This window comes from Perca fluviatilis, chromosome 1 (genome assembly GCF_010015445.1).
Source record: "Perca fluviatilis chromosome 1, GENO_Pfluv_1.0, whole genome shotgun sequence".
Classification (NCBI taxonomy): Eukaryota; Metazoa; Chordata; class Actinopteri; order Perciformes; family Percidae; genus Perca; species Perca fluviatilis.
In genome coordinates this window covers 17,681,785-17,696,141 of record NC_053112.1, presented here as the reverse complement: position 1 = coordinate 17,696,141, position 14,357 = coordinate 17,681,785, and the positions used below count along the sequence as shown (strand labels likewise).

The following is a 14,357-nucleotide window of genomic DNA, read 5'->3' as shown; positions in this document are numbered from 1 at the left end:
AAGTTTCATGTCAATTCCTTTTGTTAAGATATTTCACTTTGGACCATTTCACTTTGGACCAACTGACCGACAAACATTGCTATCCCCAGAGCCCCACTGCTACTAAAAGTAAGAATATATCCCAAGTGTAATAAGAACCTTTCTCTAACAGACTTTCAGCAGACCAGCACTGTGATGTCTACTATCAATGTGGTTCCTACCTTCACTGTGGTGGAACCTGTCAGATCACAAGCAACACCTATCCCTGGAAAAGAGATCAAAGGTGTGTGTGTGTGTGTGTGTGTGTGTGTGTGTGTGTGTGTGTGTGTGTGTGTGTGTGAGGGCTTGCGTGCGTGCAATCGTGTGTGTGTGTGTGTATGTGTGAACAAACAGTTATGTTTTAACACCAAATGTTGTGAGGCCATAGTTCTGATAGTTGGTGCCAATTCTGATGTTTTGTGCTTGAGATTACATCAGATACATGTATGTGAAGAGTGTGTGTTTTCAAGAAGTGTCTGTTTTTACTCTGTTCTGTTTTTTTCCCCCAGATGCAGCACTCTTTTACTCTGTGATTTTCATCGTGCCCGCTGTGCTGCTCATACTGACATTTGCCCTGGTCATTGTTTATAAATACAAAGGTTACAAAGTGCGAGGTAAGTTTCATATACAAATGCATGCACAGAACCATGCACACAGACATACACATACACATATGCATGCAAACTAATTGTTTAACCAGTTCTTATGCTGTGTGTTTTCAAGGAGCTGGAGGCAACATGAACAGAAACAAAACCAAGACAGCAGAAACAGAGGAAGTGATAAGTGTAGCACATGTAAGAAAACTAAAATACAAAGCCTGCTAATAGACACAAGAGGCTGCAATGTTCATTATGGTCCACATTAGAAAACATGTGGGGCATAACAATTTATGATTTTACTATTAGTGGCTCAATATGTAAAGTTTGTTTTTAGGGTGGCACTACTGAATGACACTTCTGTTAATTATACAAAGTTAGTATTGTTTGAGATGTTTGTGTAACCAAGCCAACAATGTCTTTGTTATGACAATTTTACATTAACATAGACAACATAATACATCATATACATGTCATAGCAGGCCTAATTATCAAACTTAGTATACATTAAACTGTCATGGTGTTTTTTACATTGATTGTCATGAGACCATTATGTGTCATGAATTTTTCCTTGACCTCAAGTAAGTGTGAAACCATGTGGACTTGTCATTAAGATGTCATAAAAGATAAAAGACCAGTTTGACGATAGTGAATACAGTACAGAGGTGATTTAGGAGTACCGTACTTGTTGCTAACCGCTAACTTTAGTTAGCTGAGAGACAGAGCTCCTAAATCACCTCGGTCGTCAAACTGATCTTATAACTTTTATGACATCTTAATGAAAAGTCCGAATTGTTCCACTTTACTTGAGGTCAAAGAAAATATTCATGACGCAATGAAATCCAATGTAAAAACCCAACACTTATGACAGTATAAATACATATACACACCCACACACATATATATATATATATATATATATATGGTATATATAAATTATGTTGTCTTGCTTAATGTCAAGTTATCATAACACAAACATCTCAAACAATGCTAACTTTGAATTAAAGGCGTCATAATTTATGGAATGACACAACAGTCATAAACATTCATAAAGACTCCTTCATGTTCATGTTACCGCATTTATTTTAATGCACAACTGTGCACAAGACTCCCACTCTGATTACATGACCATGGTGCTAGATGAAAGGTTGGGGGTTCACCAAAATTATTAGTAATTATTTTCCTTGGCCAATGAATAGTCACACCAAATTTCACAGCAATCTGACCTGTAAATGGAAAGAAGTCTTGCTCTGGAGCAAAGTATTAAGGCAATTAAATGACCAACAACCTGATTATTTGGCCATTTTCATGTGTACAATTATAGGAATTCTCATCTGAGTAACATTGCCTTTTTGTCTGTTTTTGTTGATCCTTTTTTAGATTTATGAAATCGAAGACGTAGCGTACTCAAAGCAGCGTACCTCCAAACCACAGAGCAGCTGTCAACACCATGATGACGAACAAGATCCTGTGTACCAAAACTTCATCACAACAGATGATATCTACTGTAATCAGATTTAAAGCCAATAGGAGATGAACAGCATGCACATCTGTGATCAAACCTTGCATTTTCCGGTCATATCTGTACCCAAATGATCCTGTTTGTATCTCAATTAACAGTTATCCAGCACATATTCACCTACCGTTATGGTCCAGCCTTTTAATTGTCTTACTGAAAACTACAGTGAAATAATTACATGTACAGATTTGTTTAATAATTACCATCAGGTATTTTAAGTACTTATATTCATTGCCTAAGTAATAGCTTTAACTTCAATTTTACACTATTGCTTTTACCTTTGCACTCATTATGATTGCTCACTGGTAATAACATTGTTTCACACCTGCACTGCTCATAAGAAATTGTGGATAAACATTTCACCTAAATACCCCAAATGTGAGTTACCTTCATGTATGTACCTTTAGTAAAAGTGAATAAATAAACAAAACCAAGAAAAGCCAGTCTATGTTGAAACGACTCATCACATTACAACATTTCAAAGTTGTTGAAAAGTGGGAAAATATTCCCTAGGAGATACAAATTGTAAAATACATTAAACATATTTTGAAAGAAAAAAAAATTAGATTATTTAAGCCCCAATTTTTTTTTTTTATTGATTTGTTTTCTGTTTCTGTGTTCTGTGGGAGAACATTCAAACTCCCCTCAGAAAGGCCCTAGCTGGCAGATATGAACCCCGAACTTTCTTGCTGTGAGGTGACATAATAACTGATAAACTATTGTTCCCAAATTAGAGAGCCACATTTATTTAAAGCAATCATATAGTCATTTGGAAGCTTTCACACATTGGAATCAATTATCTCATGTTGATAAAAACCCTGCTGGTTTGAGAGATTTAATAATGTATTCAATATCAACCGCGCCTGCAACCAGTTGATTTTAAATTTGTCTTGGTATAACAACAAAACATAAAATGACATAGTACACCCAACAAAGAGTGTCCTCAACAGAGATGGGAAGTAACGAAGTACAAATACTTCGTTACTGTACTTAAGTAGATATTTCGGATATTTCTACTTTACTTTACTATTTTTTTTGTGGCGACTTTTTACTTTTACTCCTTACATTTTAACACGAATATCGGTACTTTCTACTCCTTACATTTTTAAAATTGGCTCGTTACTTTAGTTTTGTACAAGAGGTCGTAATGTCGGAGAATAGCGCGGACACGCGCCTCACCAGCGCGAGCGGGCGCGTGCGCCACACAGAAAAAAGTGAGAAAAAAGAAAGAGAATCTGCTGTCCGGAGGATAATCAGTTGAGATCGTGTGTGTGCGTCCTTGAGAACTGTAAGTAGTATAACTTATGTTGTCAGTTAATGTAAGCCTGTTGTTGTATTGGTCTATAGTTCCTGCACAGTTAAAGTAGGTTAGCTAGTGATTTAGTTGTTTGTGTTCTTCACCTGTTAGCTAGGTTTCACATTGCTTGTAATGCATCAAAAGAAAGAAGTTGTCTCTGTCCGTGTTTTACAGACACACCTGGGGGCGAAGTTTGAAACCAGCATCAGCTTTAAATACGGTCCTAATCTAATCCTCACTAGCAAGTTTCAAATAATTTCACTGGAGTTACCGTTATTATTTTTCACGTGATCAATACCGAATTCAATCTAATTGGATGGGAATATACTGTAGGCTACGTTGCATGTAACGCACCACTACAAGACGACTCGACAGATTCGGCCGCATTCTGCATTCATTTGCAGCAAATAATTGCAGCATGATGGTGGTAACGTTAGCACTAGTAGTATGGACGGCCACATGATTGAAAATGAAGAAAACAGAGATCCCAGAGATTAGGCAGACAAGCAGCAAGACATTCCCAATCATCCCTGGCCTTATCTGAGAGAGATGTTTGAGATAGGCTAGGAGGCATCAAGTATGACTCCTGGCCAATGTGCTGTGTAACTCTAAAAGTATGGGGAACTTCTTAATTAATCTATGTTTAGTAATTCATATTGTATCCTTTATTTTCTTTCTATATTTGAGCACACACACATACATGTAGATTCCTTTAAATGTTAAGGGGACGATTAAAAAGAGAAACTGGATCTGTGAATTCTCACAGAATCACAATTGAATTTTTTTTTTTTTTAGAAAATATTTTTGGGGGGGGGTCGTTTTTTTTTATTTTTTTTGTTTTTTGGACTTTAATGTAGACAATGGCATATAAAGAGCCTGGTTTTTATGTCCACTGAAGTTTCTCATCTTTCTGTATCTGTACTTCTACTTAAGTACGGGAAGTGAGTACTTTTGCCATCTCTGGTCCTCAAAAACACTATCACAATTACAATACAGTAACAATACAATAATAATAATGAAACCGTATAGCTCATATGTCCTACTGTGTTTTTTACAATAAATGAATGACTGAAATTGCCATTTAATCCCTATCAGCTTTGATATAGTCACCTGAGCCAGAGCTGCTGCTGGAGCTGCTCCTGCCAACATAACCAGGCAACACCAAACAAACATACAGCTCGGTTTGCTTCAGGACTGTGGAAACTGTGCATAGCCTACCTGTAGGCCTAGACTAATTTAATTGTCAAAAAAAAAAAAAATGAGCTCTGAGGTTTTAGTGTCAAGACCTCACTATGACAGCAGAGCAGTGGCTCAGGGAGTCCCGGCGAGAGACCCTCATGTAGAGCCGGATGTCCCGCAGCCGTCCTCGGGCTCAGCCACAGCGGGGTACAGGTCCGCTAAATACCATCCGGCTGAATGGTTCTCAAACTACCGCACCGTGCTTCAGCAGGCGGGACCCACCGCCACGGAGCCCAGAGCATCCAGCGAGAGTCCAAAACTCTGCACCAGGACACCGAGGCTGCCACTTTGAAGACCCAGGCCGTGGGAACACGTCTTCTGGGAGAGAGACTACAAGAGACCCACTACTGGAAGTCTGAGCTGAAGCGGCACGTCGACAAGCTGCTGGCCGACACAGAGTCGCTGCTGGCGCTGAAAACCAGGCTGGAGAAGGCGCTGGACGCCACCGAGATTCCGTTTGCCATCGCCACCGACAATCTCAACTGCAGGACCAGGAGACCTGGAGCAGACCTAGTCCGAGACACTGTGGAGGAGGAGCTGGTGAAGGTTACCACATGCTTTATAATAAAGTTTATGAAGCTGTTTGTGAGACAGGACATCGCTAAGGATTTTTTTTTGCATGGAAAAATATAAAATATAGGCCTACTTGTGAAATTGAAGCTGTAATATGAGCAATATATTATTGATCAACAAATAAAAAAGAATAGAAGGCTACATGAAATAATAGTTAGATATAAGTAATAGGACACATGTAGAATACAGCAAATATTTCCCAGAATAAATGAAATGAATAGGCCTACTTACTGTATGTGACTGTATGTTAGTATGTGGTGAACATTAGTTAACAATGTTGACTCATTGTTACTCATTAATGGGATACTTTGGGAATGGACACGTTTATACTTATTATTGGGAAACATAAATTTTTCTAATTAAAATTAAAGCTGCAACATTAATGAAGTGAAAATTATTATTTTTAACATTTGCTAATCAATTCAAGTCCATTTTCATGCAACATGCCAACTCCTAAAATGTGAGAATTTGCTGCTTTTCTTTTTCCTAAATTCTATTAAATATGTATACATATACATGTATATATTTTGCTTTTAGGCTGTTGGTCGGAGAAAAATAACAGAGAATTGAGATGAGCGGTTTTATTGACTAAATGACTGAACGAATAATCCAAAAAATAATCTGTAGGTAGATCCCAATAAAATAACTCAGTTGTTGTGAGTTCTGTGCTCCTGCTAGTTTGAGTGTCATTTGTCTAGTAGTTAACTAGGTGTAACAGTAAAACCTCACCAGCAGAGGGCTCACTGTTACACACACTAACAAGAAGTGTGATGGTGTGTTTTACAGGAAGTGGACTTGATCAGGAGCATCCAGGCTCTTCTGAAGAGAACTACAGCTCAGGTTGTCACTCAGATCAAGTGAGTGTCAAAACCTGTTTCCTGAAGGTTAAGCAACCTGTCATGCAAACCCACATAATGTCTTCTTTTTTTGAAGCTAAATTATCATCCTTCGGTTTGTGTCTTTGTGTGTGTCAGGATGAACAGAGAGAGAGGTGTGTGTGTGTGTGTGTGTGTGTGTGTGTGTGTGTGTGTGTGTGTGTGTGTGTGTGTGCGTGCGTGCGTGCGTGCGTGCGTGCGTGCGTGCGTGCGTGCGCTGCGTGTGTGTGCGGCGTGTAACATCATTTTCTAAACTTAGAAACACATAAAAAAAACAAAAAAATGTGCATAACTTCCATGCAATTTGTCATGTTGTCTGCTGCAGGGTGTGTAACTGCACATTGTGGACAAAGTTTACACAGGACAACCTGTCCAAGGCCTTGCAGGAAGAACAGGCCACCAACAGTCTCAGGTCAGGTGTTGTTTAGACATTAGAGCTTAAAGCTCTGTGTTACAGAGGCTACTGTAAAGGTAACAATGTGAAACATTATTTCAATTTTTTTAGTAAATATAGTGATGCTGTGTGTGTCAGAGTGCTGGTGGAGCGACTGCTGCGGGACACCACTGACGATCTGAGAGTCCAGTGCTCTAGTGTGGACAGAGCCTTCAGCCAGCGCTGTGCAGAGCTGATAGAGGCCAAAACCCAGCTGGAGATGAAGCACGCACAGGTAGAAAAGCCGAGTGACAAACAGACTGACAGAGTGGCTGATTGATTGGCTACTTGTTAATTCATTGTATGATTGTGTGTGTAGGTCTTGGAGCAGATTGGGGCCCAGGAGAGGAACATTGTGGCTCTGCAGCAGGCCATCCACAACAAAGAGGCTCCACTGAGAGTAGCTCAGTCCAGACTTTACCTCCGCTCCCTCAGACCCAACATGGAGCTCTGCAGAGATGAGCCCCAGTTCAGGTACACACACATACACACACACACACGCACACACACATACACGCACACACAGCGCACTGGCACCATCCCATGCCCACAGTTAGTGCTGTCATGAAATAAATACTATGTGCTCCACAGTAGGAATGGAGCTGCCTGTCTGAACTCTTTCTCTTTGCATAAAGTTCAGTTTCATATCATCCTCAGTCGTGGCACCTTCTCACAGGAAGAGGAAGTTCTCTTTAAGAATAGAGATGGACGGTTGCTTCATATTTTACAGTAAATAAAGAAGAGCAGATATCTCTAAAGATGAGGTTACAATGCTTTAACACTTAATGAATTAATTAATTAATGTATGCAATTTGTAGAAATTGCAGGATTGTCTTTACTGTAAAAGTTGTGAAGGTCCTTATTTTGATGAATACATTGAGCATTTTATGGTTTATTTAATTCATTTCCACATTTTTATTTAAAAGTATTTTTGCTGTTAATACTGGGAGTTTTGTTAGTCATGTATGTATGTGCAGTCCGTGCCAGACTAGCTGAGAGGAGGAGCTTGAGAGGAGCCTGTGTGCTATGTAGAGGAGACTGCATGTTACAGAGAAACTTGATTTGTACAGACAAATCCACCGTTCTGCCTTCATTAAAAGAGAAACCAGCAGCTGGTCTTCCTCCGGGTTCATCCTTCACTCACTCAGCACAGCATAGAACACAACGCAGAATAACGCAGGTTAATGGACGTGCATCCAGCATGATTTAAAACTGTTGAAGACAATGCACGCCCGTTACATTTGCAAGTGCATGAAGATGTTGAGCCTTAAAAACCTGCTGTTCATCCACTGCAGTAAGTTTATTTGTTTTATAAAAAATCATTTAAATGCTAATACAAGTGGTCGAGATTGCCTTGACTTGGCAATGATCTATTATGATTCATTTCATTAACACAACTAGCGTTAATGTCTACATGTAAAAATAACATCAATAACAAACTTGCTATGAGAATGAAATGTAACTTATCTTATGAATCAAACTCAAAAATAGTGAAAATCATCATGAATATAGACAACAGATGTGCTCCAAACATTAAACGCACATTAACTTAGAACAACTGCAAGTTATATTACATAAAGATCTTTTTCAGCACTGTTTTTCATTTTATGTTGTCTTCTCTTTGCAGGTATCCTAAGCTGTGTGAGGAGTGCAGCATGGTTAATCCGTGTGTCTGGGTATGAAGGGAGAAAAGTTAAAGTTTCTTGTCCCTATAAAAAGGGTTTTGAGTCTTATGAGAAGTACCTGTGCAAGAATGACTGTGAGAATGATGATGTTCTTATTACGACGACAGAAGCAAAAAAGAACAGATACTCCATCCATGATGACAAACAGAATTGGGTCTTTACTGTGACAATCTCTGATTTGAGGTTTATGGATGCTGGGAAATACTGGTGTGGGATTACCAGAACTGGTTATGATACCTACCCTGCGGAAGTAAACCTGGAAGTAAAACAAGGTAGGTGAATACATTAATAAACCCCAGTGCTGAATTTCCACATCGTCAAGTAACGTTAATTATTTCATGACTCATCTAGACCTTCTTCTTTAGTTGCTACAGGTTGTCTCGATAATGTGTTCTGGGTATGAGGCCAGAACATTAAACAATTGACACATTTACAGTGGTGGAATGTGACTAAGCACAATTACTGCAGTACTGTACATAAGTACAGTTTTTGAGGTACTTAAGGTTACTTGAAGATTTTCATTTTCTCCTACTTTATACTTCTACTTTACTTCAGAAACACATATTGTACTTGGTTCCACATAAATCAGCTATGCTGCTCCTACACCTACATGAGAGGGGTAGTTCTGCCTGCATAATGAGCACTTTTACTTTTGATGCTTTCACTACGTTTAGCGAACCAGAGCTACCTTTCCATTATACTTCAATACATTTGTTAAAGCCAATCCTTTTTCATTGTGATATTGCGTGTTTGACTCAAGTAAAGAATCTGAATTCTCATATCTGGGCTTCTAACAGTCTGTGATTTTGTTCATTTTACTGACAGACAGCTGCTGTGATCATTCCACCAAAGTCCAACGTTATGAGGAGAGTTCAGTGTCCTTCAGTTGTCCGTATGAGTCTGAGTACCAGAACAGCCTCAAGTACATCTGCAGAGGAAACCAGCCCTCCACATGTCTGCAGCACGCACTAATCTCCTCTGACAACAAACAAAAGGGACAGTTCACACTTACAGATGACATGGAATCCAGGAAATTCACAGTGACCATTACCAGTTTGACCCAAAACAATTCTGGGTCGTACCTTTGTGGTGTCCATGGAAACACTGGCCTGGATGTTTTCTCTGCTTTTGAGCTAGAAGTCAAAGGTAAAAGATCTACCTCATCATATTGTAGTAAACAGTTATTTTCACAGAATGTAAATGAGCTAGAAAACACTTTTTATAAAATAGGTATTGAGAAAAAATGACAAAAGGTTTAAGAAACAAAGGTTTGATTTGACTCTTGGATGATTTGTCAAAATATAACAAACAGTTAAAAAGAAAGCGGAACAATTTCTATTCTGAGCTGAATACAGGCTGCAATGTTGGCTGATCTTCTTTCTGTTTGACAGAGTGGTGCTGTGTGATGTCACACAAACTGAGCAGCATTGTGTGACTATACATAGTTTACCATCATGTCAGCATGCTAATATTCACTAACTAGCACTAAACATAAAATATGCTGCTTAAGGTTTGAAGTTATTTGGTCATACAATAAAGGATAATTGGAAAATTATACATATTAATGAATATGAAAAGTCAGGCGTTTGCATTATTGAATTTGTATTCTCTGGGGAATATTAATCTCTATAGAAGAAAAAATGTAATCGTGATCCTTCCAACAGTTGTTGAGACAACCTCAAGGTATGGAAGTTTCAGAAACAAACTTTACACTTCTTTGATTTGTCAAAATATATCAAATCCGTGAGCTACTCTGAGCAGAATACAGGCTGCAATGTTGGCTGAATGTCTTTCTGTTGGTCTGTTTTTGACTTTCTTTGCCAACAAGAGATTTTCTTACACAAACTGCTTCTCTTTGAACTGAAAGTGTGATATATACAGCATGTATTTCACATATGTAATATTAATGTTGTTTACCACCATAGTTTAGCATGTCAGCATGCTAATATCCGTTAATTAGCACTGACCATGAAATACGCTGAGGGACTCTGGAATCGGGAATTTGTTTTGCTAGAATCTGGAAAAATTGGACTTAATGATTAAGCTTGATGAAAAGTCAGGAGATGACATTATTATACACATACATTGTTTCCTCTGGGGAACATCAATGTCTATATAAAAATGCATAGTGATCCATCCAACAGTTGTTGAGACAAATTAAAGGTGGGCTGGAGGAAAAGTCAGGGAGATCACTAAAATCATTAGAATACATCATCTGAGAACCTGTATAGTTTATGGTTTGTGCCAATCCATGCAGTAGTTTTTCATCCTCTGCTTTGGGAAAGTGAACATATGTACCAAGTTTCATGTCAATTCCTTTTGTTGAGATATTTCACTTTGGACCATTTCACTTTGGACCAACTGACCGACAAACATTGCTATCCCCAGAGCCCCACTGCTACTAAAAGTAAGAATATATCCCAAGTGTAATAAGAACCTTTCTCTAACAGACTTTCAGCAGACCAGCACTGTGATGTCTACTATCAATGTGGTTCCTACCTTCACTGTGGTGGAACCTGTCAGATCACAAGCAACACCTATCCCTGGAAAAGAGATCAAAGGTGTGTGTGTGTGTGTGTGTGTGTGTGTGTGTGTGTGTGTGTGTGTGTGTGTGTGTGTGTGTGTGTGTGTGTGTGTGTGTGTGTGTGTGTGTGTGTGTGTGTGTGTGTGTGTGTGTGTGTGTGTGTGTGTGAGCGCTTGCGTGCGTGCAATCGTGTGTGTGTGTATCTGTGTGAACAAACAGTTATGTTTTAACACCAAATGTTGTGAGGCCATAGTTCTGATAGTTGGTGCCAATTCTGATGTTTTGTGCTTGAGATTACATCAGATACATGTATGTGAAGAGTGTGTGTTTTCAAGAAGTGTCTGTTTTTTTCCCCCAGATGCAGCACTCTTTTACTCTGTGATTTTCATTGTGCCCGCTGTGCTGCTCATACTGACATTTGCCCTGGTCATAGTTTATAAATACAAATGTTACAAAGTGCGAGGTATGTTTCATATACAAATGCATGCACAGAACCATGCACACAGACATACACATACACATATGCATGCAAACTAATTGTTTAACCAGTTCTTGCGCTGTGTGTTTTCAAGGAGCTGGAGGCAACATGAACAGAAACAAAACCAAGACAGCAGAAACAGAGGAATTGATAAGTGTATCACATGTAAGAAAACTAAAATACAAAGCCTGCTAATAGACACAAGAGGCTGCAATGTTCATTATGGTCCACATTAGAAAACATGTGGGGCATAATAATAATAATAATAATACATTTAATTTATAATGCACTTTTCATCAGAGATCTCAAAGTGCTACAGGTTAGAGATAAAAACAATAGAAAAAAAAATAAAAAATAAGTAGTTTAAAATACAAGAATAAAAATAAAAATAAAACATCTAAAAGGGACCAAAAGCTTTGCAAAAGAGAAATGTCTTAAGGCCTTTTTTAAAACAGTCAGTGTGTTGAGGTGCCCTCAAGGTGTCAGGGAGGGCATTCCACAGACGGTGCAGCACAGCAGGCGGAAGGCCCTATCTCCCATGGTCCTGAGTCTGGTTCTGGGTATGTGGAGGAGGTTTGAGTGAGTGGAGGCGGAGGGAGGCGTGTAGTGTGTTTTGAGGGTTGATGAGTTCTTTGAGGTAGGGAGGGGCATGTCCATGGATGCATTGATGTGTGAGGGAGGAAACCTTGTATTCAATCCTGGTGGAGACGGGAAGACAATTTATGATTTTACTATTAGTGGCTCAATATGTAAAGTTTGTTTTTAGGGTGGCACTACTGAATGACACTTCTGTTAATTATACAAAGTTAGTATTGTTTGAGATGTTTGTGTAACCAAGCCAACAATGTCTTTGTTATGACAATTTTACATTAACATAGACAACATAATACATCATAAACATGTCATAGCAGGCCTAATTATCAAACTTAGTATACATTAAACTGTCATGGTGTTTTTTACATTGATTGTCATGAGACCATTATGTGTCAGGATTTTTCCTTGACCTCAAGTAAATGTGAAACCATGTGGACTTGTCATTAAGATGTCATAAAAGATAAAAGACCAGTTTGACGATAGTGAATACAGTACAGAGGTGATTTAGGATTACTGTACTTGTTGCTAACCGCTAACTTTAGTTAGCTGAGAGACAGAGCTCCTAAATCACCTCGGTCGTCAAACTGATTAACAAACTTTATGACATCTTAATAAAAAGATCCGAATTGTTCCACTTTACTTGAGGTCAAAGAAAATATTCAGCGTACGAAATCAATGTAAAACCCAACACTTATGACACTATAAATACATATATACACACACACATATATATATATATGTATATATATATATATATATATATGGTATAAATAAATTATGTTGTCTTGCTTAATGTCAAGTTATCATAACACAAACATCTCAAACAATGCTAACTATGAATTAAAGGCGTCATAATTTATGGAATGACACAACAGTCATAAACATTCATAAAGACTCCTTCATGTTCATGTTACCGCATTTATTTTAATGCACAACTGTGCACAAGACTCCCACTCTGATTACATGACCATGGTGCTAGATGAAAGGTTGGGGGTTCACCAAAATTATTAGTAATTATTTTCCTTGGCCAATGAATAGTCACACCAAATTTCACAGCAATCTGACCTGTAAATGGAAAGAAGTCTTGCTCTGGAGCAAAGTATTAAGGCAATTAAATGACCAACAACCTGATTATTTGGCCATTTTCATGTGTACAATTATAGGAATTCTCATCTGAGTAACATTGCCTTTTTGTCTGTTTTTGTTGATCCTTTTTTAGATTTATGAAATCGAAGACGTAGCGTACTCAAAGCAGCGTACCTCCAAACCACAGAGCAGCTGTCAACACCATGATGACAAACAAGATCCTGTGTACCAAAACTTCATCGCAACAGATGATATCTACTGTAATCAGATTTAAAGCCAATAGGAGATGAACAGCATGCACATCTGTGATCAAACCTTGCATTTTCCGGTCACATCTGTACCCAAATGATCCTGTTTGTATCTCAATTAACAGTTATCCAGCACATATTCACCTACCGTTATGGTCCAGCCTTTTAATTGTCTTACTGAAAACTACAGTGAAATAATTACATGTACAGATTTGTTTAATAATTACCATCAGGTATTTTAAGTACTTATATTCATTGCCTAAGTAATAGCTTTAACTTCAATTTTACACTATTGCTTTTACCTTTGCACTCATTATGATTGCTCACTGGTAATAACATTGTTTCACACCTGCACTGCTCATAAGAAATTGTGGATAAACATTTCACCTAAATACCCCAAATGTGAGTTACCTTCATGTATGTACCTTTAGTAAAAGTGAATAAATAAACAAAACCAAGAAAAGCCAGTCTATGTTGAAACGACTCATCACATTACAACATTTCAAAGTTGTTGAAAAGTGGGAAAATATTCCCTAGGAGATACAAATTGTAAAATACATTAAACATATTTTGAAAGAAAAAAAAATTAGATTATTTAAGCCACAATTTTTTTTTTTTTATGATTTGTTTTCTGTGTTTCTGTGTTCTGTGGGAGAACATTCAAACTCCCCTCAGAAAGGCCCTAGCTGGCAGATATGAACCCCGAACTTTCTTGCTGTGAGGTGACATATAACTGATAAACTATTGTTCCCAAATTAGAGAGCCACATTTATTTAAAGCAATCATATAGTCATTCGGAAACTTTCACACATTGGAATCAATTATCTAATTTTGATAAAAACCCTGCTGGTTTGAGAGATTTAATAATGTATTCCAATATCAACCGCGCCTGCAACCAGTTGATTTTAAATTTGTCTTGGTATAACAACAAAACATAAAATGACATAGTACACCCAACAAAGAGTGTCCTCAAAAACACTATCACAATTACAATACAGTAACAATACAATAATAATAATGAAACCGTATAGCTCATATGTCCTACTGTGTTTTTACAATAAATGAATGACTGAAATTGCCATTTAATCCCTATCAGCTTTGATAACTAGTCACCTGAGCCAGAGCTGCTGCTGGAGCTGCTCCTGCCAACATGAGTAACCAGGCAACACCAAACAAACATACATCTCGGTTT

At 38.1% G+C, this 14,357-nt stretch overlaps 1 protein-coding gene and 1 pseudogene across 3 annotated transcripts in view; both read left to right on the top strand.

Annotated features, from left to right (window-relative positions):
• The window catches only part of LOC120560159 (polymeric immunoglobulin receptor-like), a 60,926-nt gene extending 58,341 nt beyond the window's left edge, over positions 1–2,585 (top strand). The window contains exons 7-10 of one of the 3 annotated variants that reach the window (XM_039802395.1): positions 152–262; positions 528–632; positions 742–812; positions 1,995–2,585. In XM_039802395.1, coding sequence (XP_039658329.1) covers positions 152–262; positions 528–632; positions 742–812; positions 1,995–2,135 — 428 coding nt within the window. In that variant the 3' untranslated portion in view covers positions 2,136–2,585. The remainder of the gene's footprint in view (positions 1–151; positions 263–527; positions 633–741; positions 813–1,994) is intronic. The other 2 variants (XM_039802387.1, XM_039802377.1) reach the window with 2 other exon arrangements.
• An 817-nt stretch (positions 2,586–3,402) lies between these two features.
• LOC120562246 lies at positions 3,403–8,334 on the top strand (annotated as a pseudogene).
• Positions 8,335–14,357: the final 6,023 nt, after the last annotated feature.